We start from the raw sequence: 26,933 nt of genomic DNA, 5'->3' as shown, positions 1-26,933 counted from the left end.
AACAGTAAGCATTTAAATCTTATCTTATAAGTCATTTATTGAGTGATAGCTGGTATTTGTATTATTTCATGTCATTAGTCTGGCATATTTTTGCTCAGTTTGAGCTTTTGAATGAAACTGAGGTATTTGTTTTTCTTCATATTCTCACTATATAACACTATATTAGCCATAAAATCCTGATGTATCAGATATGATACTAAACAAAAACCCATATGCAAAATCATTTTTTTTTTTTTTTTTTGTCTAAAGGTTCAATAAACTGTCCCTTTAAATAATTAGATTTTTTTCTGACTATTACTTTATATGATTGAATTTACAGGGTGTTTCTACCTGAAAGGGTTTCATTGAGTTCTGAATCGTCGGAACCATCCACTATTAAATTAAAAAAAAAAAAAATCATTAAAAACATCATTGCCATATACACACACAATTAAGCTCTAATAAAACGACTCGTTGCATACCTGCTGCATTAATCCAAGCATTAACTGCATTAAAAACACCTGCAAGAAAGACATTATCAGAAAGTGCAGACTGTAAACGTGAGTCTCTGCTGTCTCTCACCATCTCGAGCAGTCGGCGCAGTAAGAAACGCTTCCGTATCCGCCGAGAGCGCGGGAAGTTCAGATCGTAACACAGAGTTGGGACGAAGATAAAATAATACATGTCTGTAATTAAATACATTCCAATTAAATGCATTATTTATTAATTCAATTCAATGATTTGAACTGATATTTTAATTACAAGCGAGCTGATATTCCTTGTTAAACAGGTTGAGTTGTTGTGTAGTGACTGACCTCTGTGTGTGAGGTTTGCTGGATAGCTCACGTGTGTGTATTCAGTCGGGCCATTGGCTTTGTGCACAGACGGGCCTAGAGGAGAAAATCAAACATTAACACACACTGAATACATTCAGATATTCTCTGCCAGGAGACCAGCCACAACAAGTATAACAACAGGACTCACTGATCAAATATGAAAATTAATCACACTTTTTTTTAATGCTGATGGTGAAGCTGCATTAAATGTGCTGTTGTTCTGTGTCCAGCATGTGGCAGTACAGTACAGCATTAATGCTCACGCTCAGACTATGAGCAAACATAAAACGTGCTATGCCTCTCACATCCCAGTCTGTTTGTACAGATTCAGACAAACACTGAAAGCCCTTCACAGCAAACACCAGATGAGAAAATACAGGGTTTATGAAGCGCAGGTGCTGCAGGAGGACAAGCGGCAGGTATCACTGCTGCAAAATTAACAACTGGATGCAAATCAAAAACAATGCATTCAAACCGAGAGGAATATATTGCAATGATAGTTCTAATGCATTCTATACATGCATTAAGATTTGTGCAATGATTGCGTTTCACAACAATGACTGTGTACTGTATCTAGAAGCATTCATGCACAGAAATGCATGTGAATGTTAGAATTAGCTTGACGTCAGATATGAATGCATGAAAATGTGAGTTTGTGTGTGGTTTGTGGTGAGGCTGGAGGGTGACTCACAGGACTGAGAGCGGGACAGGGTTCGAGCTTTGGCCTGTCTGATTTCTCTGCACCATTTGTTGACGTCTCTGTATGAATACAGCTTCAGGAAGAGAATGGTGAAGACACTCAACGCCAGAACACTACCCACTGAAACCACAGCCACGAGACAGCAATACATTTCCAACATGCCAACAAATAAATAAAAACATAATATTATAGTTATACCCACAACCCAATCACATGGTCAGAAGGCCACTGATAGAGGTTTTAGTAGTTAATGCTTGAAAAAAACCACTTTTTCCTGTAAGATTGAAGGTGTAAGTGTTATACCTGGGGTTATAGAGGTCAGGCTGAGAACTGTCCCGGCTGGGACAAATAACAGAGCTGCAAGATTGATGCAGTGGAGGAATGTCCCGGTGCCCTCGGAGATGATGCCCTGGAAATTCAATTACATGACTTTATTAAAACAAACCAGCAACGAAAAAGCACCTGTGCTAACAGATATACACTTAACCTGCAATAAATACTCAAATCTTCTCAGTGGAATCTCAGGAAGAAATTTTCATCTCCAATACAAACGTATATTATAAATACAAAATAAATAAATAAATGGGAAAAATGTATTAAATTTTTTTTAAATATATATATTTATATATAGTTTTTTCAGATTTATTAATTATATATATATTGCATAGTTTTTGTATTTTATATAACATATAATAATAATAATCCAAATTTATATGGTAGATTTTACATTTATATTCTATCATCATTTAAATTTAGTTTATCTATAAATAAATAAATAAATAAATAAATATATATATATATTTTTTTGCATTATAGTAATGAGGATGGGATATTTTCACATAGCACTATTAAGAATAAGATAAAAGTGTGCTTAACTGTCATGTGAATAATGTCCTAATGCAAAGAAAACCTTAAAGGTAAAAAAAAGAAAAAGAAAAAAGCTTTGTTTTATTTATACAATTTATTTGTTTTTATTTATTTATTTTGAGGAAAATGTGATCTGGATTCTGAGATTCACTCTTCTGTGTAACTGGTTATATTTGTAATCCATGTCTGTAATCACACAGTTCATTCCCAGCATGCAACTCACCACAGAAAGCTTTCTCTCTATGTAGAACGCTGCCATTATAAAGACGTTGGAAACTGCAAAAGCAAACAGATCAGACACGGCATATTGAAGTGAGCATGCATGGAATATTGAAGTGGATTTTTATGATCTTACATTATGCATGACAGAAAGTGTAAATGTGGTGTGAAATGATGTCTTCAGCTCGAGCTGATCTGCATGTATCACACACTCATCATACCAATGATCAGGCACGGGGCCGGCCAGCTGTATGGGTCCTTCAGGAAGAGAGAGATGATCTGGATGGGGTCCACCAGAACGCCATATCTGAAGACGAGAGGAGATCACGTCATTTAGATGCATTTCTAATGAGAAACATGTGTTGAGTAAACACTGCCTTCAATTTTTCATCATACTTTATATACATAAATTCATGTATATATATATATAATTATATGAATATAATTTGTGGATTTAATTTAATAATTAATTTTAAAAAATCATTTATAATTTTATATTACATATATTATGTATAAATGTAAATGTATGTAAATATAATTTATATAAATGTATTATACAATTTGTATATTTTATAATATAATTTAGAATAATTTTAGTATATAAAATCATTACATATTTATAACATTTGTATAATTGTATTTATAAAATATATATATATATATATATATATATATATATATATATATATATATATATATATATATATATATATATATATATATATATATATATACATGTATATATATAATAAAATATAATAAATATTTTTATTATACATTTTTACATTTTTATTAAACATTTTATAATTTATAATAATTTATGATTATTACACAGTACATGAAATCATTCTATAGAGAAAGAAAAATATTTTTTTCACTGTGACACATATATGTATGAATGTATAGGAAATATGTGTATATAATTTATGTCGTTTATAATATAATTTGTAAAAATGCAATAAACATAATACTATTTATATATAACATATGACAAATATTTACATCTTTGTAATTGGAATGGGATTTTTTTCTTAAAGCAGAAATGAGAATTGGTGAAAAATGTGTTTAAGTCATAAAAAATAATAATAATAAAAAAAAATAAACGCCACAATGCAAAAAAGGAAAGAAAGAAAAGTTACACAATGCAATGCAATGCTAAAAACATTTTTTTTTCTTTTTTCAATTTTAAAACATTTCTATTTTACATTTTCTACAGTTTAGCTCCATTTTATTTATACAAACAAACAAACCAAAAATGTAATAAATAAGCATGACTGTATTGCTATTGTTTGCTTGAAAGCCTCAGATTTGCTAATGCTAATGTTGAATAATGTATAGTGAGGCTGGGCTGAAAAATCCCAGAAGCCAAAGTTTGTGCATTCAACACCTGGTAGAAACACCCATCAAACCGCAGATTTTCTTCATCATTACTACATCTTTCTCCAGAGGGACGAGCCCAGCGATTAGTGCACTATATGCTGCTCTGGATAAAAGTGCTTGCTTAATGACAAGTAACAAAAGACATGCATTTAGTTCCTGCCGGGCACAGTCATTATCTGTCTCATTCAGACGCTTCAGCTGGATCATTAGCCAGGAATTAGTGAGTCACTGAGCGTGAGAAATCAAATTAGCATAGCTGCTTTATTTATGAATTAAGCAACAAATGATGGTAATGATATACTTACTTTATAAGGTTCTCCAGGACCAGCCGTGCATTGGACAGAACCTGAAACACAAACAAATGAACCAATTTAATGCATCTGCAGCTCATTTGTATCCAAGCTTACAGCAAAACGAAAGGAAAACGAGTTAAACTGGAGGACAACTGATGTTTAACTCTATAAACGGGATGATTCAGGAGGTTTTGTCACATTTGTGTCTGTTTGGTAGAGTATGAAGATGCGATATTAAGCGTTTGCTCTGCTGGATGATATGTCGAGAAAACATTCCTGGTTGGATAAAAAACCAAATGACTATTCGAATGACTTAGTAGTTTATTTTTGCATCTCATATCTTCCTGTCTGCTTTTTCTGTTTCTTTCAGAAAGTACAAAAATTGTAAAAATATGCAGTTTTCAAAACTATATAATCTAACTTAAATAAAAAACTGCATGATTGCAGCAACTCTGTTTGGTTCATGATTAAAATCCTGCGGTTGCCTCGAAGCAAAACTTTAGTTGACTTAGTAGATTTCTTTAATTTTGTATCATTTATTTTATTTGACATTTCAATTTCACAAAGAACTGTGCCACATTTTAACTGAGAAATAATAAAAAGACACCATTTCATTTATAATTTGTCTTAAATCCCATTTTGTTGATTATCAGCTGCTTGGACTCTCATTCTGACACATCTGACCTTTTAGAGCAGTTTTCATGCTTTAGCTTTCTGCGCTCGTATTTCAGACTCAGCTAATGAAAATCAACTTCTTCTGAGTGTTACATCAGCTTTATTTAAACCAAATTCACTGTGATTTGGTCGTTTTATTCATTAAAAGCATAACAAAGCACCTGAAGGCTTTAATATTTAATCAAATCACAAGGCCTGAAGACTTTGAACCACCGTCGATAATATACGACAGAAGAGGATTTGCCGAAAGACTTTCTCATTCCAAAGGCCATTTGATTAGATTTGCGTCGGGAAAACTGCCAGACTCAACCCTGACCTCATTAAAGGCATATTGCTAATTGATTTAGCACATAGATCCATGCTAGGGTAATTGCTTAAAGGCTGTGGGACTCTGGTTCATTTCAGCACAAACACACACACACACACACACACACACGCTCTTTTCCAAAAGACTTGCCATTGACTTGAACCCTCAAATAGTTAGACCTAAATTTAAGATTTATATATTTGAATTGCACATAAAATTTCCATCCTTCTACATAATAATAAACATAATATGGTGCATATTGACAGTCATACATTAATGAAACAGGTCATATTTCTGCACTCAAAAATCATGGTTTAGTTACTAACCATTTACATTAATTCTATTGAAATAATTACATTTTCATTCAAAACAAGCAATATTTCATTAGTTAGGATGCAAGAGATTGAAACAAGTTGGATTTATTGATGAGAAACAGATAAACCTGGTTATTGTGCATTTGAAACACAATCCGTTTATTAGAATTATTACAGAAATCTGACCTGTTTTCATTTATGCATGAATGACAAATATGAATCACATTAAGTTTATTAGTTTATGTTAAAACTGTGTAATGCAAATGGATGGAAATTTTGTAACAATTCAAATAAATACATCATATTTTCTGAGGGAAAGAGTTTAACAGAGCATTTGATTTTTAAGCTAATTTTTTTTACATTCTTTAAAGAGTGAAATTACTATAAAACTATAAAAGATCCATGAAAAAAAAGTACAACATACAAGAATAAAAATTAAAAGAAAGAAAAAAGAAAAGACACTGAAATCACCCTGATCTTTTATATAAAATATTGTCACTTTAAAATCTCCGAGCTCTGTTTTAAAAGGTTTATCGACTATTATTAAAAATGTCTTTCTCTACGGAGAGACGAATGAGAGTTTGACTTTCAGGACCCTGCTGTTGCTCTCCATCTATTTCCTCCAGCTGAAATCACTCAAAAGCAGTCGCCTTTCTACTGGACTTTCATAATTATCCATTAACGGATTCAAAGCATTTGAGGATGTTCCATGGGAATATGGCAAAAAGAAAAAATGAAGTAACAGCTAAATCCCACAGAGAGCGTGGATGTGATGGCGTTTCAAAGCGAGGATTAATACTGCTTCAGAACTGTGATTTGCTTTCCCTGGCTTTGAAGATGTTGCTCCAGTTTCTCAGCGGTTCAGGGTGAAATAGATGTTTATTTTTAGAGGACGGGTGACATTTCTGAGCGTTCATTAAAGTAATCCCAGGAAGTGTTTGACTTTTCATTACAGCAGAGGAGAGAGTCTCTAAGACTCGGCCTCTCGCTTTGACAGACTGAGATGGACTTGAAGTCTTGTGATTGACATCTCATCATAAGTGACGTCCCTGCAGCATTAGCGTATACATCCTCAGCATATTAAATGTCAGAGTCATTGACACTGTATTTATAGACTGAGATAGAGCTGGCAGGATCTGTTAGTGGGTCAAAGGTCAGTCTAGAACGGCCAAAGGTTTTCAGCAAAACACTTTCCAATCTGCAATGAGATATATATATATATATATATATATATTATGATGTCTTATAAGGGTATAGGCCCAATAAACAGTGTTGTTAACTAAAACTAAAACTATTATAAATTATTTTGGATATATAAAATAAAATACAAATATTAAATTAAAAACTTAAAAAAACAAAAAAACCTTACAACTTAAAAAGGGGCTTTGCAACTAGCTGGATAACATAAATTAAGGTTGAAGTACTTAAATTACAAAATCTATAACTATTAAAATAATTTTGGGTAATTGAAATAAAGCTGAAATATAATTAAAACAAATATTATCTATATGTCAATTTGTAAGTTGCAACTTAATTTTTTTTTAAGTTACCTTGGAAAAGTAACTGAAATAAGTTTAGGTTGAAGCTAAAACTATTCAAAATCATTTTCAGTCACTGAAATGAAAGGAAATAATGTAAAATAATGAACTAAAATAAAATAAAATAAAACATAAAACAAAACAAAATAAATATTAGATGAAAAACATTTAAGTTCACAACCACTAAATATAAGTTGAGTACTAGAATTACTTATATTACTACTAATTTTTTTTAGTTCAACTAATATGGAAATAAAATCCATTAAAAGCTAAATAGAAACATTTAAAAAAAAAGGCAAAAATCACATAACAAAATCTCTAAAACTTAATCTAAAACTTAAATTGAAAATATAAAAATAATTCTAAATATTTATATTAATATTTATAAATATTGCAATATTATATAATTAATACTAAAATCAAGCTGAAATCAAATAAAACATAAATATTAGATGAACAAACAAAAATGAAACCTGAAATACCTGAAATTAATGAGTTTAAGTATAAAGTACTGAAATGACTACCAGTGAAATAAAAATAAATGAAAGCTAAATAAAACTAATGAAATAATATTTAACAAAATTACAAACTAAAATTAAAATACACTGAAAAGGATAAACACAAAAAAATATAACATTATATTATATAAATAGTACTAAAATAACACTGCTGATAAAACAAGTTATGCATGGTAATTTTTGTTAGTCTTGCTAAGCAGACGACTCTGAACTCTCTTTGACACTTAACACAAAATGAATGCATTAAACCTCAGACAGCATGCTGCTTGTTTTGAGAGGACAAACAAACAGACAGCGAGAGATCGCGGAGGAATAAACACCCTCTGGGTTGAACTGTAAGGTTTAATGTGGGAACTCATGTGAATCGAGGCTGTCACAACAACTTGAGCAAAACTTCAGTCACTTCTCTCTGTCTCCACTGCAGAAATCCGACTCTAACTCATACGTCTGGCATTGTGCTGCGTGTCACGTGATCATACGAGACCGGAGCCGAGGATAAAGGTCAAACTCTTACTCGATTCAATCCTAGTTCTTCTCAATAGCCCAGAATGAACTTGAAGCAACTGACCGCGATGAAGGGCAAACATAGTCTTTCTGATCATTCAGTCAAATGCATGGTCAATTACTAGATCTTTCCATCTAGATTTCATTTCTGTTGTTCCAGATCATCTGAGGACAAACACCGGGAAAGATTCCAGCAGAAGAGAGAACAAAAATAACCAGTGTGATAAGACCGAAGCCATCCAAAGGTTCAAGTCCAACTGAGTGACAGTGTTTATGTTCAGGTAACAGCGAGGGCCTAAACATGGCACTGACACACTCATCTTACAACACCAGTACACTTTAATAAAGTCTTACAGTAATAGCTTGAATGTGGGTTCTTCATGGTAACAGATTTGTAGAAGTGTAGCATTGCATCACTTGCTCAGCAATGGCTCCTCTGCAGTGAATGGGTGCCGTCAGAATCCACAGCACTCCAGTCCATCAGTTAATATCTCGTGAAGTGAAAAGGCTGCATGTTTGCAAGAAACAAATCCTCAAAGACATTTTTAACTTTCTTCAGATTAAAATACGAGTCCTATCCGTAATATTGCTTTCTCCAGTGAAAAAGTCAACTCGTCTGAATCAGGTGAGAAATACGCACAGATCAAGCACTGTTTACAAGTTAAAATACCTTATTGATGAATTTGTTTCTTATAAACATGCAGCTTTTGGATAAACAAGATGATATTGATGGTGTGGATTACTTGTGATGTTTCTATCAGCTGTTTGGATTCTCATTCTGACGGCACCCATTCACTACAGAGCATCCATTGGTGAGCAAGTGATGCAATGCTACATTTCTCCAAATCTGTTCTCATCTAGAGCAAACATGGGTATTTTCTGGGCATGTAATATTGGACATAACATGTGCTGGAGACTCACCAGCATGACCACACACCAGTTGAGGATTCCTCTGTAGTTGCTGTAGCCGCTGTCGGAGCTGAGCAGCGACTCCTGCAGCTTATGGCAGCTGAAGAGACAGACAAAATGAGTCAAGCAGGAGCTGATCACATGCATATGCATTTCTAGTCTGATATACCGCTATTAAAGGCTTCAGACTACAGCCCAGAAAAGTATTTGGACACTTAAAACATCTGAATGTCATTGCAAACAAGTGTCATTTGTTTTAAATGAAGAAGTTCCTGCAGCGTTTGAGTGCATTTACACTCAATATGATGCAATGACATTTAGACATCATTGCATCCCTGACACTGAGTTTATACTGTAAGACACTGATTGAGAACAAGTAAATGTTGAAACGGGTGACGAAATGCCAGAGTTTGAGCCATCTCACTCTTAATGTGTTAGAGTGTATGAGGCGTGATTTATAAAGGTTATTAAAGATTGCGGTCACGCTGATCTATCATTTTGCATTATTGAGACACTGTTTTCCAAATGAATGTTGTTCAGTGCTTTGGCGCATTTTGTTTAAAGCACTATATAAATAAAGGTGATTGATTGATTGATTGATTGATTTTATAAGTGATTTCATTTGACAACAGCTCATTTCCAGGAGTGGCATTACCTGAAGAGATGTACATCAGTGTTGTTATGTTAACTAAAATTATTCAAATATCTCTCGCTACTTCTAAAAGCTGAAATAAATATTAATATTAATATTAAAGAAAAATCCTAAAGTTAAAACATTAGAGATGTTGACAACTTAATGAAATCAAATGAGCTTAAAGTACTAAAATTAATAAACTTAAAATTCTATGAATTAAAAAATATTAAGTGAAAAAATAGAATAAATCTACAAAATTAAATCAATTTATACATTAAAATATATAAACAAAATTACAAAAATAACAAATGACTGAAACTTAAACTCAAATTACAATAAAAACTAAAAGTATAAAGAAAAAAGTAAATTCAAAATAATAATAATAAAACTATAACACTACACCGCTCGTGTCCTTTTATATACAGTATACTGCAAACATGAAGATTATTACCTGAAAATACTAATATCTATACTAAATATACGTGTACAGTATATATTGCGCAGGAAGCAGTATGCTAGTTGTTCTGAACGTGTCTGTTATGGTTTTTTGTGACCGCCATTAAAAACCTAACTGAGTTTGACACATGCACTGAAAGGAGAACTAGCATTACATAGGTTGTTTCACTTCCATCCTCGGTTTAGGAGGCTTGAGGAAACATCATGATTAGCCTTCAGTGCTTTTAACACTATATGGTCGCAGCTTCCAAGCCAAGCAGACCAGAGTGACCAATCAACTGAAGTGAAATACTGTACAGTATGTGACCGACTGCTGCTGGAGTTATAATACTGTGATTACTCCATGTGCTCGCTTGCACCATTTCTCAGGCCTCCTGACCTTCATACACTTCCCTGCACATCTTCAGTGTGCACATGAGGGTACAAAGCATTAAATAAACTTGTATAGAGACTACCAAATACTGAACCTATTAGCATACAGAAAATGTTTAACAAAACTGAAATCCATATGTGTGTCATTGGTTACAACTAGAAAATAAATATGCATTGATGTATAAGAATTTTATATCACTATGATCATTTGCGAGTTGCAACCAGGCAACTTGTGCACTTGTGCTGTCTTTCAAATTAATGCACTTGCTTTGGTATTTCCAATAAACAGTGCTGTTTTGAGTTGGGCTAAAACTATTAAAAGTAAAAATATTAAAAAAAATATGAACATAAGGTGAAAAACCTATACTTAAAAAAAAAAACGTTTTAAATCTCTTTTGAATTAAAAGTTTGCCTTGGAAAATAACTGAAATCAATAAAAGTACTAAAATTAATCAAATGAAAGCTGAGATATAATAAATAAGTTTAAAATAAAAATAAGTTTAAAATAATTTTAACTTAACAAAATCTTTTAAAATCTTTTTAAATATGTCTAATAAAGTGATGTTATTGTTAACTAAAAAATTGTTAACTGAAATAAAATAAATAAAAAATATCTGTTGAAAAATTTAAAAACTCACACTAAAGTTCTAAAATTACTAAAACTAAAATAAATAAAGATAAATAGAAACAATAATACAATAAAATCTAACATTGCACATAACAAAATTACTAAAACTTAGACTGGATTTAAAATGATAACTGAACATATTGCAATAATATTGCATGAATGATTGGAAACTAAAAAGGCATAGGCCTACATCCCTGGACACGTGTCTGTACAGTAGCATCATCTCGAGATCTATCTAGATTCTGGACAGAGAGAGAGAGAGAAAGAGAAAGAGACATGTGGCTCATAAAGCAAGTCAAAAACATTGTAGTTGAATAACACATCTTACCTGAAGTCGTGGTCGCCAGCATCGCGGTGATTCTTGTGTTTATTCGCGGGTGTGTCGTGTCTCGGTCTCTGAGTCTGCTCTTTCTCCTTCACCTGTCCGCTGAGCGTCTTCTGATGAGCTCCCGCCGCGTCACCGGAGATCGTGCTTCTCCGTTTGTGCTTCACCAAGCCCTTTTCGCTTCTGTCGCCCATGCTCGCGGTTGTGATCAAGCAGATAGACCCGTCGTCTCTGTCATGTTCTTGCCGTTTCGCCGAGCTTTGATATCAGCGCGCTGAATCGAACAGGACGCGCGCGGCACATCAAGCGTTGCGCAATGCGCGCGCGACTCCAGATGCACCATGGCACAGTTTACTCAATCATAAAGCCCCTTTTAAAATCATCTCCACGATTTGCCAATAGTTTGTCATAATATATATATATATATATATATATATATATATATATATATATATATATATATATATATACATATATATAAAACTGAAATAGCTAACTTATTGTTTTAGCTATCCAATGGATACAGTAAGATCAACTTGGAAAGTTTTTATAAATCTGACAAGTTAGGCCTTGTTTAATGTAGACACAAGTTCAGGTTACAATAATAATGCAGCACGTTTTCCATTTAGTATTTGCCCTATCAGAATGTTCTGAGATTTTTTTTTTTTTTTTTTTTTTTTTGTGCCCTGTTGAATAATGTTGTAATCCAAATTATGGTAATGATGATCATTAGTAGTACAATTAGAAGTGGCATTGTTATTATTTTATTAAAACATTATTTATTATATATTTTAGAATATCATATATTTGATGTATTATTTTTATTGAAATTTTACTTATACTTATTCATAAATTATATATATATATATATATATATATATATATATATATATATATATATATATATATATATATATATATATATATATATATATATGATGAATATATATATCATATCAAATCATGTCATATCCATTTAGTCATTTAAAAAACTATTTTATCCAACGCGATATATTATATTATATTATATTATATTATATTATATTATATTATATTATATTATATTATATTATATTATATTATATTATATTATATGTCAAACTTAAAACCTGAAATTGCGGCGGTAGTAAGTGATAACTCATGTAAATACAAACACGCCGCATGTCTGTCATCATGGGCAGAATCAAATTTCAAATGAGCCAATGGCGTCGAGCCTCTCGTTGTCTTTAAACCAATCAGGAGAGACGTTGACAGCAGCCATGGTTGGTTGAGTGACTCGCCGGTAAGCGTAAAGCTCGGTTGACGAGCAGTGAGCACTCACTCCACATCTCGACGTCGATCTGAGGAGAATCATAACCGTCACTTTCTTTTTGTTTTTACTGTCAGTTTTTAAATTAAAACTATCTCATAATCATCAGAACAGTATGCATTTGATATCCTTATTACTGTGAGTCGCTTTAAGGGATGAAAAAAGCGAGGAAGCGACTGTCGGTGAGCGGATCTCAAGCGTCTGTCAGGAAACATGAAGGTAAGTTACCGGGTTCCGGTCCAATTTTAATGTCCTGAATATAGGTGGGAGATTCATTATGGTTGGGTTAGAAGTTAGTTATTATGATGTCTCTAAGTGAGTGTTAGATCCATGAGAAAACCATTTAATGTGTTTATGAGAGAATTATTATGCCACTGAATGTGTAAGAGATCCATTATATTGACAGCGAATGATTGACGGGTCCATATGGCGTCATCGAAGCTCAGAGAGACCTCTTATGTCACTAAATGAGTGAAAAATATATAATGAAGTCTAGCTAGTGGGTAATCTTTTATATTAATTCGGGATTCAGATAATCAAGAGATCTTACGCTGTTATTGTATTTTTTGGGTAGGTTATTGTGTTGCACAGCGTCATGTGACATCATGGTTTTGTTTCATATTTAGTTTTGCTGGCTTAACCACATAATTATATCTGTACATGAAGCTTTATTCCCAATAAGACTTATTTATCGTTGTCAGAGACTTTAACATTGTAAATACACAATTTAAACATTATCACTGCACTGTGCTTACATACAAGAAAATAAAAAACGCAAATATTAAATTAAAATTAGTTTTGATTTAACATGTAGTGATTCCTCTGAGAACCACTGATTTAAGCCGTGCAATGCTCAGTTTCAGAGAAAATTTACAGCAAACTGGGCATTCACTTTGCTGCATGTTTAGTGTTAATTTTGCATCATGCTTCATAAGTTTGTATTTTATCTGCAGAACAATTACCCTGGAAGAAACAGAAGCTCCTGGACATCCATCAGGCCTTGAACAGTGACCCTGTGGACATCGAGACCCTGCGGCGGGCGGCTGTGAGCGAAGGAGGTTTGCTGACGGATGACATCAGAAGAAAAGTTTGGCCCAAACTCCTCAGTATCAATGTGTACAGTCTGCCTGCCAAACCCTGTAAGTGTGTGTTTGTGCATCTGGGACGTGCCACAAAAACTTCAGTGTTCTTTTTTACATTTTATTTCTTTTTTTATATTCCTCATTTAAAGCCAAAGATGACCGAGAAGACCACAAAGACTACAGACAGGTGGTGCTCGATGTCAGGAGATCAATGCGACGCTTCCCGAAAGGTCAGTATCTGATAAATGAGTCAAAGAATATGACACACCATCACATGATCTGATTCAGTCACTCTGGACTGTTTGAGACATACTTACAGTCAGCACTGTTTGCATTTATTCATTTTAATGTCCAGCATGCCATAAAATCTGACATCCAAAATATAAAAATTCTGATTTGACTGATTTGTGTTTTTTTTTTTTATTATTGTAAATTGTGTGAGGTTTTTATAATGAAAAACTAAATAAATAAATAGATAAGCTAAACAATTTTAATTCAATAGCTTCTTCCATTTATTTTTTAAATAATATTTTAATAGCCTGGATAACAAAATATTAATTATATTATCAGTAGAATATAACAATTAGAGTGCAATATTATCAGTATAGATTTTTGATTATTTGATTAATTCTAGATTAGAGAGTTAGTGAAATATTAATATTATGTATTCATTTAACAGACGCTTTTATACAAACAACTTAAAATTCAAAATATTAATGCAACAAACCAATTCAAAAGTTGAAAGAAATAAGATATTTATTGTAGATATGTATTTTTTTTATTCATTTTATTTTTCTTTAATATTGTTTTTAACCCTAAAATGTAATATATTACCACAGTTAAATTAGATTTAAAATCCCAGATTTTCAATGTAGAGATTTGACCTCCTGACCTTTAAACACCCAGTTATTCCTCTTTATATAAATATTTGAAATTATGTAAGATTTTTTGTTATTCATTTTATTTATTTATTTTTACATTGCCAGGTTTAAATTTATTTTATTTTATTTTATCTATTTATTTTCCCCATTTTCACTGTGGTCACAGACTGTTGTACCTCATTGAGAACATCTAAATATTCTTCTGCATATTAATGTTTGCTTGTATAATCACCAATCTTTCCATTGTCCTTCTGTGACGTTCTTTCACTGTGAATTCAAAACAATGCATTGATTGTGTGTTATCTATCCCAGCACACATACCTTGAGCTTTCCATGTGATATTTGGAAAGTTTTACACGTCATTATATCTACAGAGTTGGTTTGATCCTACTGGAATAATTAATTTCCATCGAACAGTGCTTTTTTTTTAGTAATGCGTTTGGTTTTGTGGTGGTGTGATTGTTCTCAGGCATGCGTGTGGATGAGAGAGAGGGTCTCCAGGAGCAGCTGATCGACATCATTCTGGATGTTTTGAGGAGAAATCCTCAGCTGCACTATTATCAGGGATATCATGACATCGTGGTGACCTTCCTGCTGGTGGTGGGAGAGAAGATGACCATCGCAATCATGGAGAAACTGTCCAATCATCATCTCAGGTGAATTAACCTGACCTTATGATCTTCTTACAGTGTTATGTTTTGCTTCTTGCAACAAAAGAGAATTTAGTTTCACATAAGCATTTAAAATTTTTTTAGGATTATAAATCAAAAACTTGACTGATGCATCATCAACTTGCACATTTAAATTTGTGCATTTTCCAGGCGCTTTTATCCAAAGCAATGACATTTTATCAGATGCATTCCAAGGGAATCGAACCCATGACCTTGTAGCTGCTGCTGAGCTGCAAAAATTACTTCTTTTTGTTTTGCTCTGATGTTGATAAGAATTCTTATCTTAAGTATTTTCTGTTTTCTTCTGCTGGAAACTGCAGGGATTTCATGGACCCCACCATGGACAGCACAAAGCACGTCCTGAACTATCTGATGCCCATTCTGGAGCGCGTGGACCGAGAGTTACACGACTTCATGATCAGGTAGACTGCTGACTAGTGACTGGTTTATCTGTGATTGATCCACGTTCTTACATGCATGTTCTACACAGCTACAGTTTTTATGAAGATTAAACTTGAAGGTAGTTCTGGCTCTAAATTGATTGGATCAGGCATGTTTGAAGCTGTTGTAAATAACCAGCTGTGACTGCATATCAGTTATATATTAATGCATCAGCCATAAACAGCCTCTGGTTTAAAGGCTTGGCAGAAAGGTTGTTGTCTTTTTTTTTAAATTGCTGTTGGTTATGGAAGCCTGTTTCTGCCAGAATAAAAAATGGGGTTCTGCAGGTCTTAAAAAAACCTCTTAATTTGCCTTTCCACAAGTTCAGAGTAGAAAGTCTTAAATTCATGAACTAATCACATTAAATATTGAATACGTTGCAGAAAATGAATATCTTCCTGATTTTCTTCTTCAATACAAATCTCTAAACACCCTTAAATCAAGAAGATGCATTTACTTGAGATATAAGTGTATAACAAAGTTGAAAAACTTAACAAAATTTATGTGAATTTGTGCTTGAAACTATTCTTTACATGTTCTATAAGCCTTAGATTTACCTTCATAAAACCTGCAAAACATTTTTTCTTGCAATTCTGATTTTATATCTCACAAATCAGATTTTTTATATAAATAATCTATATAAATTACTGAGTGTAACAACCATTAAGTCTGCTTAAAGAAATGTACTGCGTTAAATACAAGTAAAGATCTATCAGCAGCATCTGTGACATGCTGTCAATTATGACTTACGGTTATACGTTACCAATGTTATTTTATAAAGGATAAGTTCATCCATTATCGTAGTAGCCTTGAATCTAAAAGGGTGAATAACAAAACATGACATCCAAGAAAATAGAAGAACATGCAGAAGAATTGAACAGTGTGCTTGCTCTCCAAGTGCTTTACTAAAAATATGTTTGCTGTTACAAAATCAAATTGTCAAAAAAAAATTAATAGTAATCGGTTTGTTTTGATCCCAGATCATTGATTTCAATGCATCTGACCAGCTAAGGTTAATATACTTCTCTGTGCTGAAGAGGGCAACAGAGGGCATCTTAAACAACTACAGAGTCATGTGTTAACAGGTTTATCTTTGACTATTACACACTGTATGTGACTGTAAAGCTGCTGAAATCTGTGACGTGGTTCTTGAATGTCTGTACGTTTGCTGCCGGTAGATGGGAGCGGTTTACACTGAATCGGGCGAGAGAAGAGGAGTAGCAGTGTGTAGTAGATGTACAGTTCACGTCACCTCTGTCAGATCAAAACTGATTTCCCTGCAAGGACACACACACACACACACACACACACACACACACACACACACACACAGGCGCTTTATGAAATACTCTCACGAGAGACGGTTTTGTGTGCGGTCCTTTATCAAACTCACTGTCACAGGGCTCAACAGTAAGGATTTGTTGATTTTAAGTTAGTGCTTATTGCTCTGCGATTTCATTTTTTTCAGTATTTATATAATTAACATAGTTTTTTTTGTTACTGTTATAGTGTTTTTTTATTGTAATATATGATAAATAATACTAATAATTCTGTTTATAATTTGCATTAAAATGTTTGCAGATAAAGAAGTATCGATTTTGTTCATTGATAGTTGAATCGTCATAGTTTTCGTCATTCAAAAAAAGTTTTGTCCATTATCGTCTCGTTGTCGTCAGTGTTGTTGATGGACATTATGACGTAAATTATTTGTCAATGAAATAAACACTTGGTAACACGTGCTTTAGGTCGTGTAGTTTATTATATGTAGTTTATTTTTACATATTTTGTTTTAGTTGATTACTGTTATAGTGTTTTTCATTTTTGATGTTTTTCTTACTGTAATATATGAGAAATAATAGTAATAATAATGTTTATAATTTGCATTAAAATGTTTGCAGATAAAGAAATATCATGCATAATGTAATTGAGTTTATTTCTTTATTAAGAAATTAATTCTCATTTTATTCATTCTTGCAATCTCGATAAATCCCATAGTCAGCTACAGTTGGGGCTGAGTAGCGTTCCGAAATTTTCGATACTGATACCTTGACTTTGATACCGATTCCTGAACAATACTTTTTTGATACCAATTTTAACAAAGGAACAAAATGTAACCAACACAGTATATCAGTGCAAATAGTTTTAATAAAGCTCAAATGGTCTTCAGTTTACACATCTGTTTGGCTACATTTACACTAGTGTGTGTGTTTGTTTTAAAATGCATAGCTCAGACAGACTCCTCATTTCTATCCATTTTCCACTGATTTAGTGATGAGCATTAGCAGCTTCCAGCGCTGTCTGTCTGTTCTCATCCATGATCGCTGCTCTGACTCAGAGGTAATAACATATTTCATTTCAGCAACATCACATGGCCAAAACACACATTAGACGGCAATCGGAAGTTATTACAAACACTCGATGGTGGTTTAAAGTGAGTTTTGAGTAAAAGCGGAATATAAACCTTATTTATTGTCTTATGTAGCATGATGCTACAGTGTGCATGAATGGTCACGTAACACCAGTGTTAATTTTGAACCTTAAGCATTTAGGTTTATTTAAGCCTTACATCTAAGGGGGCTGGCCTGGGACGCATTTACTCTAGAGCCTCACATGTGAGCCACATCTCTGTGTGTAACCGATGACGCAGACCGATCGGTGTATTACGAACCACGAGAGCTATAAGGGCCTTTCATGCTTTAGCAGATGTAAAAACACTGATCGATCTGCGCCACGCCGCTTCTAGTCAAACACACATAGTGCTGCAGGTTTATTGGCTCACTGACGTTTATGAGATTAACTCCTTAGGTATCGAAATTTGGTACCTAATGACGAGACGTTTTTCGATATGCAATGGTATCGAGACAATTTGGTCGGTGTCTAAAAAGTATCAAACTCGATACCTAGCCCTAGCTACAGTAGCTAGATCAAACACACATTTCAATCATCAAAAACTGCTAAACCTCACAGAAAACAATATATTGGCATTTGCATAAAAATGCTTGTTCATAGTAAAGAAACATAAGGTTGTGTCGTATGAATGTAAGCCCTGTGCTGAAACTCACATAATGATCATCGTTATTGTTGATCCTAATTTAGACAGTAAAAAAAAAAAAGCTTGCATATTCCTCACATGCATCTTGAATGTTGTCAGTCTGTGTGGTTTGTCTTTTAAAACCTGATGCTTATAGATGCATGCTTTCTTGCTGTGTGACTGTTTTGTTTAAGTGAAAACTGTTTGGTGTGGCAAGCCAACAAAGTTGTTGATATTCTTGATACATTGTTGATGTCGCCTTGCATCTGCAAGTATTCACGTAAACCTGAGGCTCTGAATTGCGTGTGGCTTTTCCGGCTTGCGTTTGTAAAAGCAGGTTATTTTAATGGCGACTCATCTAAAATGTAGAGAATAAGAGGTTCTTCATCAATATTGCATGTGCGTGTCTCGTCGCAGCGCTGGTCCACAGGTTTGATGGTGTTGCTCACTCAGGTGCTGTTGCTTTTGCTTTTATCGATCTTTCCAAACAAGTTAATAAAAATGCAGAACTTTTAAAAAGGCCATGGGCGGATGAGACAGCCTAAAAAATAAATGTTTTTTTCCTGTTTGTCTTTGTGCATCAGTCGGTCTTTACAGATAATATATTTGTGCCTAAATCCAAAAAGCATTCATACTAGAGATGCATGATATTGGTTTTTTGCCAATATCCAATATGCCTATATTTTTTTTTTATTAATTTTTTGAATTTTAGTTCTTATTTGTTAGAATTAAATGAACAATAATGAGGGTTTTTTGACAGTACATTGAAGTTTAAAAAAAAACTATAAATAAACTATAAATCAATTGCTGCATTTCCCCCCAGAAAGATGCAGTTAACCCTAACTTTGTATTTTAAGATTTAACATATTTTTTTTTTTTTACATATTACACATGATTAATGAATAAATCAGTGTATATATATATTACAATTAAAGACATTATGGGACGATTCCGATTCAGTCCGATAATAAAGTGCATCCCTAATTCATATCCCTTCATTTTTTTCATGTTTCTGCCGTAAAGCAATATCCACTCCATACACCTTAATGACAAAGCAAAAACAGTATTGTCACAACTTCGTAAATGAATAATAATAATAAAAACAGAAATAGGTGCATTGCATTAGTATTTATACTCTTAACTCAGTACTTGAAGCACATTTAAAACCTCAAGACTTTTTGGTATGATGCAAGCTTTGCACATCAGTCGGGTTGGATGGGGCAGACACACATTTTCAGGTTTCTCCAGAAATATTTGATTGGATTCAATCCCAGTTTGTGGCTGGGCCATTCAAGGATGTTCACAGAGTTGTCTATAAGCCACTCTTGCTGTTTGCTTAGGATCATTGTCCTGCTGGAAGGTACATTTTCTGCGCAGTCTCAGCTTCTGAATGCTCTAGACTAGGTTTTCATCAAGGCTATCTCTATATTTTGGTGCATTGAGCCTTTCTTCTTCTCTGATGTGTCCATTAGTCCCTGCTCCCAGCACACTTCACTTTAGGGATGAGAAGAGATGGTGTCCTTTAAACATGATGTGTGGTATTGAGGTTCATTGAAGTGCAGCAACATCTGAACGCTATATGAATGCTCCTGAGCTAAAGTTTGACTGTCCCAGATAAGTTTTTTTATTTAATACATTTTCAAAGATGTTAAAAACCAGTTTTTAGCTTTGCCATTATTGTGTATGGAGTATACTGTACGTACTGTAGTTTGAAGTGGGGACAAAAAGTAGTTCAAAGCAGTTAAACATGCGTCAGCAACACAACCAAACAAAAAAATATTGTATTTGTCAAATCTTGTAGGTCAATGAAAAGACAATAGAAATGTACAATAAAATGTACAAAATATATCTTTACACATTTTTTCAATTTTAATTTCCAGTTTTCTTAAACCAAATTTCCACATTTTGTAACCAATTAAATATGACTTTAAAATAATAATAATAATTGTCATGATTTTCTATTGTATAATTTATTGTAATTATTATGTAATAAAAAATGAAACGTTATATTAAATATTATAATAAACTGTATAATAAACTGTAAAATTGTATAATAAAAATAAATGTATTTTACACTAAAATTACAATTGTAATGTTTACGTCTCAAAGCATTAGGAAGCATTAAAAAAGAGAAGTTCCTTAGTGGTTTAAATGTTTAAAAGCAATAAATACATTTTATTAATTGAAATTTAATTTTAATTTAATAAATTTAAATAAATAAATAATAATAACAAAAAAAATCTCATACAGTTGCCCATGTAATGCACTTACAGTTTCATGGCTGGTAAAATAAATAAATGAAAATCTGTGGCTGTAGTGCATCTGTAGTCCATTGGCGGGTCACTTTTGTTCTCGTCTTACACGTACTCGTGACCTTGCAGCACATTTACAGAGTGGAGAAAAGGCCTACAGCAGCGTTAAATTGTTTGTGTGGAATATCAGTGACATCAGAGACGGTGATGAATGAATGTGTCAGACATGCGTTCCTGTGTTTTGCAAGTGCTAAATGCCTGGGTGGGTTTTTAGAGGAGTTTCAGGAGGATTCACAGGAGCTCTGCTGAGTCCTGTCATGTTTGGATGTCCATTTCAGAGATTATAGGCCCTTTCAAAGGTCGTGTTGCCATTGAGCTCGTTTACTTCTGCCGGATACATACTCTACATGACACATACAAGCGTGCTGCCTCGTTATACATGCTTAATGCTAGTTTTTGTGCTTTTGTCATGGTCCCAAACCTCAGTTCCTGGGGCTCAATCATGAGTTTTTTCAAATATAAGCATGTGCTCTGAAATGACGTTGGAAAACAATGCCAAGGAAATGTTTCTTTTTTACATGCAGTTTAAATTCATTTAGTTTAAATAAATAAAGCTCAAATTGAAAAAAATTATAATATGAATTTATATATATATAAATATATAAATATATATATATATATATATATATATATATATATATATATATATATATATATATATATATATATATATATATATATATATATATATATATAAATATATAAATATATAAATGAATGAATGAATGAATGAATGAACAGGACGTCTACAGCATTTAATAACCTTAATCTCAAATTTAACATTTAACAATACATTTTTCAACTCGAAAGTTTATTTCATTATTACTAATAACATTATTACTAATATGTCACTAGTATTATAAATTACTAATAATTTGAAATGACTAAAATTAATAAAGAAAAAATTACTTTAATACATTACTTACATTACTACATTAATAAATTTACTAATAAATTAACCCAAAAATTACTAATGGATTAATTCATAAATTGCAAATCATTCGAAACTATTTATAGATTAATGCATTGCTAATAAAAATTACTAATAAATTAATGTATAAATTCCTTATACATTTATTTTAATTACTACAAGCTTAATGCGCTACTAATAAAATACCTAATCAATTAATGGATAAATTACTAATAAAATCATAATAGATTGATGAATTACTTATAAAATTACTAATAGATTAATTAATAAATTACTAATTAATTAATTTAAATAATTAACAGCTTAATGCATTTCTAATAAAATACCTAATAAATTAATGGATGAATTACTGCTTAAATAAAAAAATAAAAATCGTAGATTAATGCATTACTAATAAAATAACTAATAGATTAAAGAATAAATTGCTAAGTAATTAAAGAAAACTGCTAATATATTAATTAATTGCTAATAAAATAAATAGATTAATGAATAAATTCTTAATAATTTAGTTTTTAAAATCCTAATAGACTAATGCATTACTATTAAAATGACTTATAGATGAATCAATAAATTGCTAATTAATTAATTAAAATTGCTAATAGATGAATGCATTACTAATAAAATGACTTCTAGATGAATAAATGCTGTAAAACATATTGTTAGGCATTGTTCGTTCATGTTTTCTAATGCATTACCTCAAGTTAACAGATGAGAGCTGATCACTGATTGTCTTTGTGTTGCAGGTCTGAGGTGGGCACCATCTTCGCCCTGAGCTGGCTGATCACATGGTACGGTTACGTCCTGTCAGATTTCCGGCATGTTCTGCGGCTCTATGATTTCTTCCTGGCGTCTCACCCACTGATGGCCATCTACTTCGCCGCTGTGGTAAGGAGGAGCGTCTCTGCGGTCTGTGCTTTAGTCGCTCCATCTCCAGCCTCTCAAGGACGTCCAGCAGTGCTGGGTTTGACCTTTTCAGTGTTCCTGAGAGAGAAGGGTCTCTAAAAATATATTTTAACATGACTGGGCATCCTTAAAGCTCAACACTCCTGCCACAAGATGCTGAAAAAGCCACTTTCACATTTACCATGTTTCAAAGTAGGGATGCACGATAATATCGGCACAACATCGGTATCGGCCGATAAAAGCTTAAAATGACCATCATCGGTATCGGCCGATATGAATATTTCTGCCAATGAGCCAAACCGATATTCTCCAAGTGAAATAATTGACCTGTTTTTCAGGTGTGAATGTCTGTCTACATTTGTAAAATAATACATTTATGGTAGAATCAGTACAGAAGAGATACATGGATTTCTCTTCAGTAAAATTAAAGTTTAAATATATCAGGTGAAAATGTTTATATATATCGGTATCGGTATCGACCAAAATTATTTTGAAAATATCGGCATATCGAATATCGGCCAAAATCCAATATCGTGCATCCTTGTAACATTGAGCTGTCTTCTTCATCTGCCTGGGTGACAAGCGCTTTAGTTTAGTTTCATCTATCCAAATTGACTTTTTTTTTTTTTTTTTGGCAAGGTACATTAAGCAGGTTTTTATTTTAAAAGGGCACAGTATTATTTATAAAAATACAATACATTTCAGTTTGAATTATTTAACTACTAGTCTACTAACATTTTACTACTAAATTATTAACTTATTTCAGCTTCTTATTTTGTTTTCATCTAATATATTGTTATTATTATTATTATTATTATTGGTAGTAGTAGTAGTAGTAGTAGTAGTATGTTAATTTAATATTTATTTTTATGATTTTTTAAAAATACTGTTTAGTTTTTGTTTATTTCAGTTTTAGTCCTTAATATTCTTCAACAAACTTTTTCATTGCAGATAGAAACCAAGGCAAAACATTTTATATAAATTTTTTATTTTTTTCATATTAAAGGATGACGTCAATAATAATAATAATAATAATGTTTTATTTTCTTAATATTTCTTCCATTTGTTTTAATATGAAATAATAATTATAATAATTATAATAATAATAATAATAATAATAATTATTATTATTATTATATATTAAAATAATCATATTTATAATAATAGTAATTATTATTGTTATTATATTTACATTTTTATTTCAGTTTTTGACCTTTTTAATACTTCAACTTAGTTCAGTTATTTCAGTTAATAATTTTCATTTATATTTATATGTTGTAGTAGTAGTAGTAGTAGTAGTAGTAGTATGTTAATTTAATATTTATTTTTATGATTTTTTAAAAAATACTGTTTAGTTTTTGTTTATTTCAGTTTTAGTCCTTAATATTCTTCAACAAACTTTTTCATTGCAGATAGAAACCAAGGCAAAACATTTTATATATTATTTAATTTTTTTCATATTAAAGGATGACGTCAATAATAATAATAATAATAATAATAATAATAATAATAATAATAATAATAATAATAATGTTTTATTATTTTCTTAATATTTCTTCCATTTGTTTTAATATGAAATAATAATTATAATAATTATAATAATAATTATTATTATATATTAAAATAATCATATTTATAATAATAGTAATTATTATTGTTATTATATTTACATTTTTATTTCAGTTTTTGACCTTTTTAATACTTCAACTTAGTTCAGTTATTTCAGTTAATAATTTTCATTTATATTTATATCATATTTATATATTTTATTTCATTTGTTACTGAAAATGATTTTTTATAGTTTCCGGTTTTAGTTAACAATAACAACATTGGTCTTTACTGGTGATGTTAAATCTCATCAGATTGCCAGTGTTAATTCACTCGTTTACATGTGAGCTCTAAACAGGTCATTCCTCATTAACTAATTCATGTCTGCGTGTGTCCATCTGACTTGTCTTACAAACGGTCTCTATCCTCAAGGATGGCACTCTTTTGCTGTGAACAGTAGTTTATAGTTTTCCCATGATTACACTGAAGTTTCAGTCAGTAGTGAGAGTGCAGATCAAGAAGCTTTTGTACTCCTAAAGAGGAGTTGTTTACCATGTTGTGCCTCAGTATTTGTTAATTCACTTATTTAGGCGATCGCTAAATTCAAACAACAAACGTGGCTGCACTGAGAGGGGTTTTCTTTATTTTTCCACTCCTTCCTCATTTTGATGCAGGAATCGAGGGCACTTTGTTGTAACGGGATCAGTTAATTAAACAACTCTAATGAATTCACCAGAGGTTTGTGTGGAAGTGTGCCTCTTTCTTCTGTCTCCACGAGCCGCTCCCCTGCTAGACACAACAGCGAAAGCAAAGGGGGCCAGCGGCCGTTTGAAGTCAGGAGAAGAAAGCCAGCAGGAAATGTAGTTCTTCGGTGCACTCACACACTGCTGGACGTGACCCGGCTCAGCTCTGAGCTGCTCTTATTTGACCTGTGCTGGGAGGGACTGTAGACACCCGTGCTGGAGTCTGATCGGCTGCAGTGAACCGCTGGTGTATTTTACAGTTAGTCCTTACAGGCAGCTCAGTGCTGTTTGCTTGTAAGTGAAGGAAACGGTTTAGATTTGGTCCAAAATTGATCTTATTCTGACCAAGAATCACCCACTTAGATGGGAGGAGAGTGAGCATGTACATTTACAATTAGTCACATTTTTTTTATATATATTTTTTAAATTAAAACTATCTGCACATAAGAAGACATTTACTTGTTTTACAGACTTGTTTTTTGAAAATGTCTCTTGAATTAGAATTTAAAATACATTTTTTGTACCCTATTTGGCTAATTTTTTACTTTTAAAAACAATAAAAGCAAATAAAATAATATCATGTAATATAAAATAAATAAAAAAAATAAAGTTTTGTGTGTATTATAGTTTATTTACTGTATTATTGTAGTATGCATTATCAATTTAGAATATTTTTTTAAGTTTTCATTTGTCTTATCTTTGAAACATAAAAGATTGTTTGTGATATGAAGTTGTACTTATATATTAAATATATTAAGATTTATTTTCAGAGATTACATCTTGAATTAAGATTAAGAATTAAATGTTTTTAAATATACAGTACTTTTGTATTATTCATTTATTATTTAAAGTTATTATTCTTTTCTTATTTAAACATCAATTATAAAAATTAGTATAAATCGAAACAGAATAACTTACTTGTTTACTTAAAAAAAAAAAACAAAAAGGGGTTCAGCACAAAGTTTTGTCTAATTAGTTTAGTACTGTGGGTTTACACATTGATTTCTTGTTTTTTCTTTTACTCAAATAAAACCTGATTTATTTCACAGTGGACTATATTGTTCTGTTCATGGATGTCTAGTTTACATGCTACTAAGTGATTAAAAAACTATTCTTTTATATTTTTCATATATTAGAAGTTATGAACCTTTTGTCTACTTCAACAAAATTCTTCCTCAGAAGTGTAATTTTAACATTTTTAACACAGCATTTGTGTCCCAGTGGACGGTTATACTTGAATAAAGCCAGTCGATCAGATTGAATTGTCAGTTTTGTCTACAGTATGTGTCAGACGGTCAGTGAATGGACTGTGGGTCCCGTCTGACGCGGAGGACAACCTGTGTCTCTGTCTTCTCTCTTTCTTCTCTCTCTCTCTCTTTCTCTCTCTCTCTCTCTCTCTCTCTCTCTCTCTCTCTCTTCTCTCTCTCTCTCTCTCTCTGTCTCTCTGATCAGATTGTGTTGTACAGACAGAAGGAAGTGAAGAGCAGCGAGTGTGATATGGCCAGCGTTCATCACCTGCTGTCTCAGATGCCTCAGGATCTGCCGTACGAGGATCTGATTGGTCGAGCTCAGAGGCTGTTCATGAGCTGCCCCCCCTCTCTGCTGACCCAGTCTGCAGCGCTGCAAA

At 32.3% G+C, this 26,933-nt stretch overlaps 2 protein-coding genes across 2 annotated transcripts; one reads left to right on the top strand and one right to left on the bottom strand.

The window, feature by feature from the left end:
• Positions 1 to 294: 294 nt before the first annotated feature.
• On the bottom strand, positions 295 to 11,808 carry LOC113090343 (diacylglycerol O-acyltransferase 1-like). The gene is made up of 11 exons (XM_026256223.1): positions 11,458 to 11,808; positions 9,052 to 9,139; positions 4,287 to 4,327; positions 2,823 to 2,908; positions 2,606 to 2,658; positions 1,819 to 1,924; positions 1,507 to 1,635; positions 795 to 869; positions 562 to 665; positions 462 to 500; positions 295 to 372 (listed from the first exon to the last, which is right to left on the bottom strand). The coding sequence occupies exons 1-11, from the start codon at positions 11,646 to 11,648 to the stop codon at positions 295 to 297; spliced, it is 990 nt and encodes a 329-aa protein (XP_026112008.1). The 5' UTR covers positions 11,649 to 11,808.
• Positions 11,809 to 12,763: 955 nt separating this feature from the next.
• LOC113090344 (TBC1 domain family member 20-like) lies at positions 12,764 to 26,929 on the top strand (the record flags this gene model as incomplete). Its single annotated transcript, XM_026256224.1, has 7 exons — positions 12,764 to 12,982; positions 13,717 to 13,902; positions 13,995 to 14,075; positions 15,196 to 15,382; positions 15,718 to 15,819; positions 22,856 to 22,997; positions 26,759 to 26,929. Coding segments are annotated over exons 1-7 (933 nt in total), but the record flags the coding sequence as incomplete, so codon positions are not given.
• Between the last annotated feature and the right edge of the window lie 4 nt (positions 26,930 to 26,933).

Source organism: Carassius auratus, unplaced genomic scaffold, assembly GCF_003368295.1.
Source record: "Carassius auratus strain Wakin unplaced genomic scaffold, ASM336829v1 scaf_tig00054400, whole genome shotgun sequence".
NCBI lineage: Eukaryota > Metazoa > Chordata > Actinopteri > Cypriniformes > Cyprinidae > Carassius > Carassius auratus.
The sequence above is the reverse complement of the archived record's forward strand: the minus strand, read 5'-3'. Positions and strand labels throughout refer to the sequence as shown.

Coding starts and splice junctions, on each gene's coding strand:
- LOC113090343 (XM_026256223.1), bottom strand. CDS start 11,648: ATGGGCGACAGAAGCGAAAAGGGCTTGGTGAAGCACAAACGGAGAAGC. Junction 4,328..9,051: donor ACTGGTGTGTGGTCATGCTG/GTGAGTCTCCAG, acceptor TTTGTGTTTCAG/GTTCTGTCCAATGCACGGCT. Junction 1,636..1,818: donor CCTGACCTCTATAACCCCAG/GTATAACACTTA, acceptor CTGTGGTTTCAG/TGGGTAGTGTTCTGGCGTTG.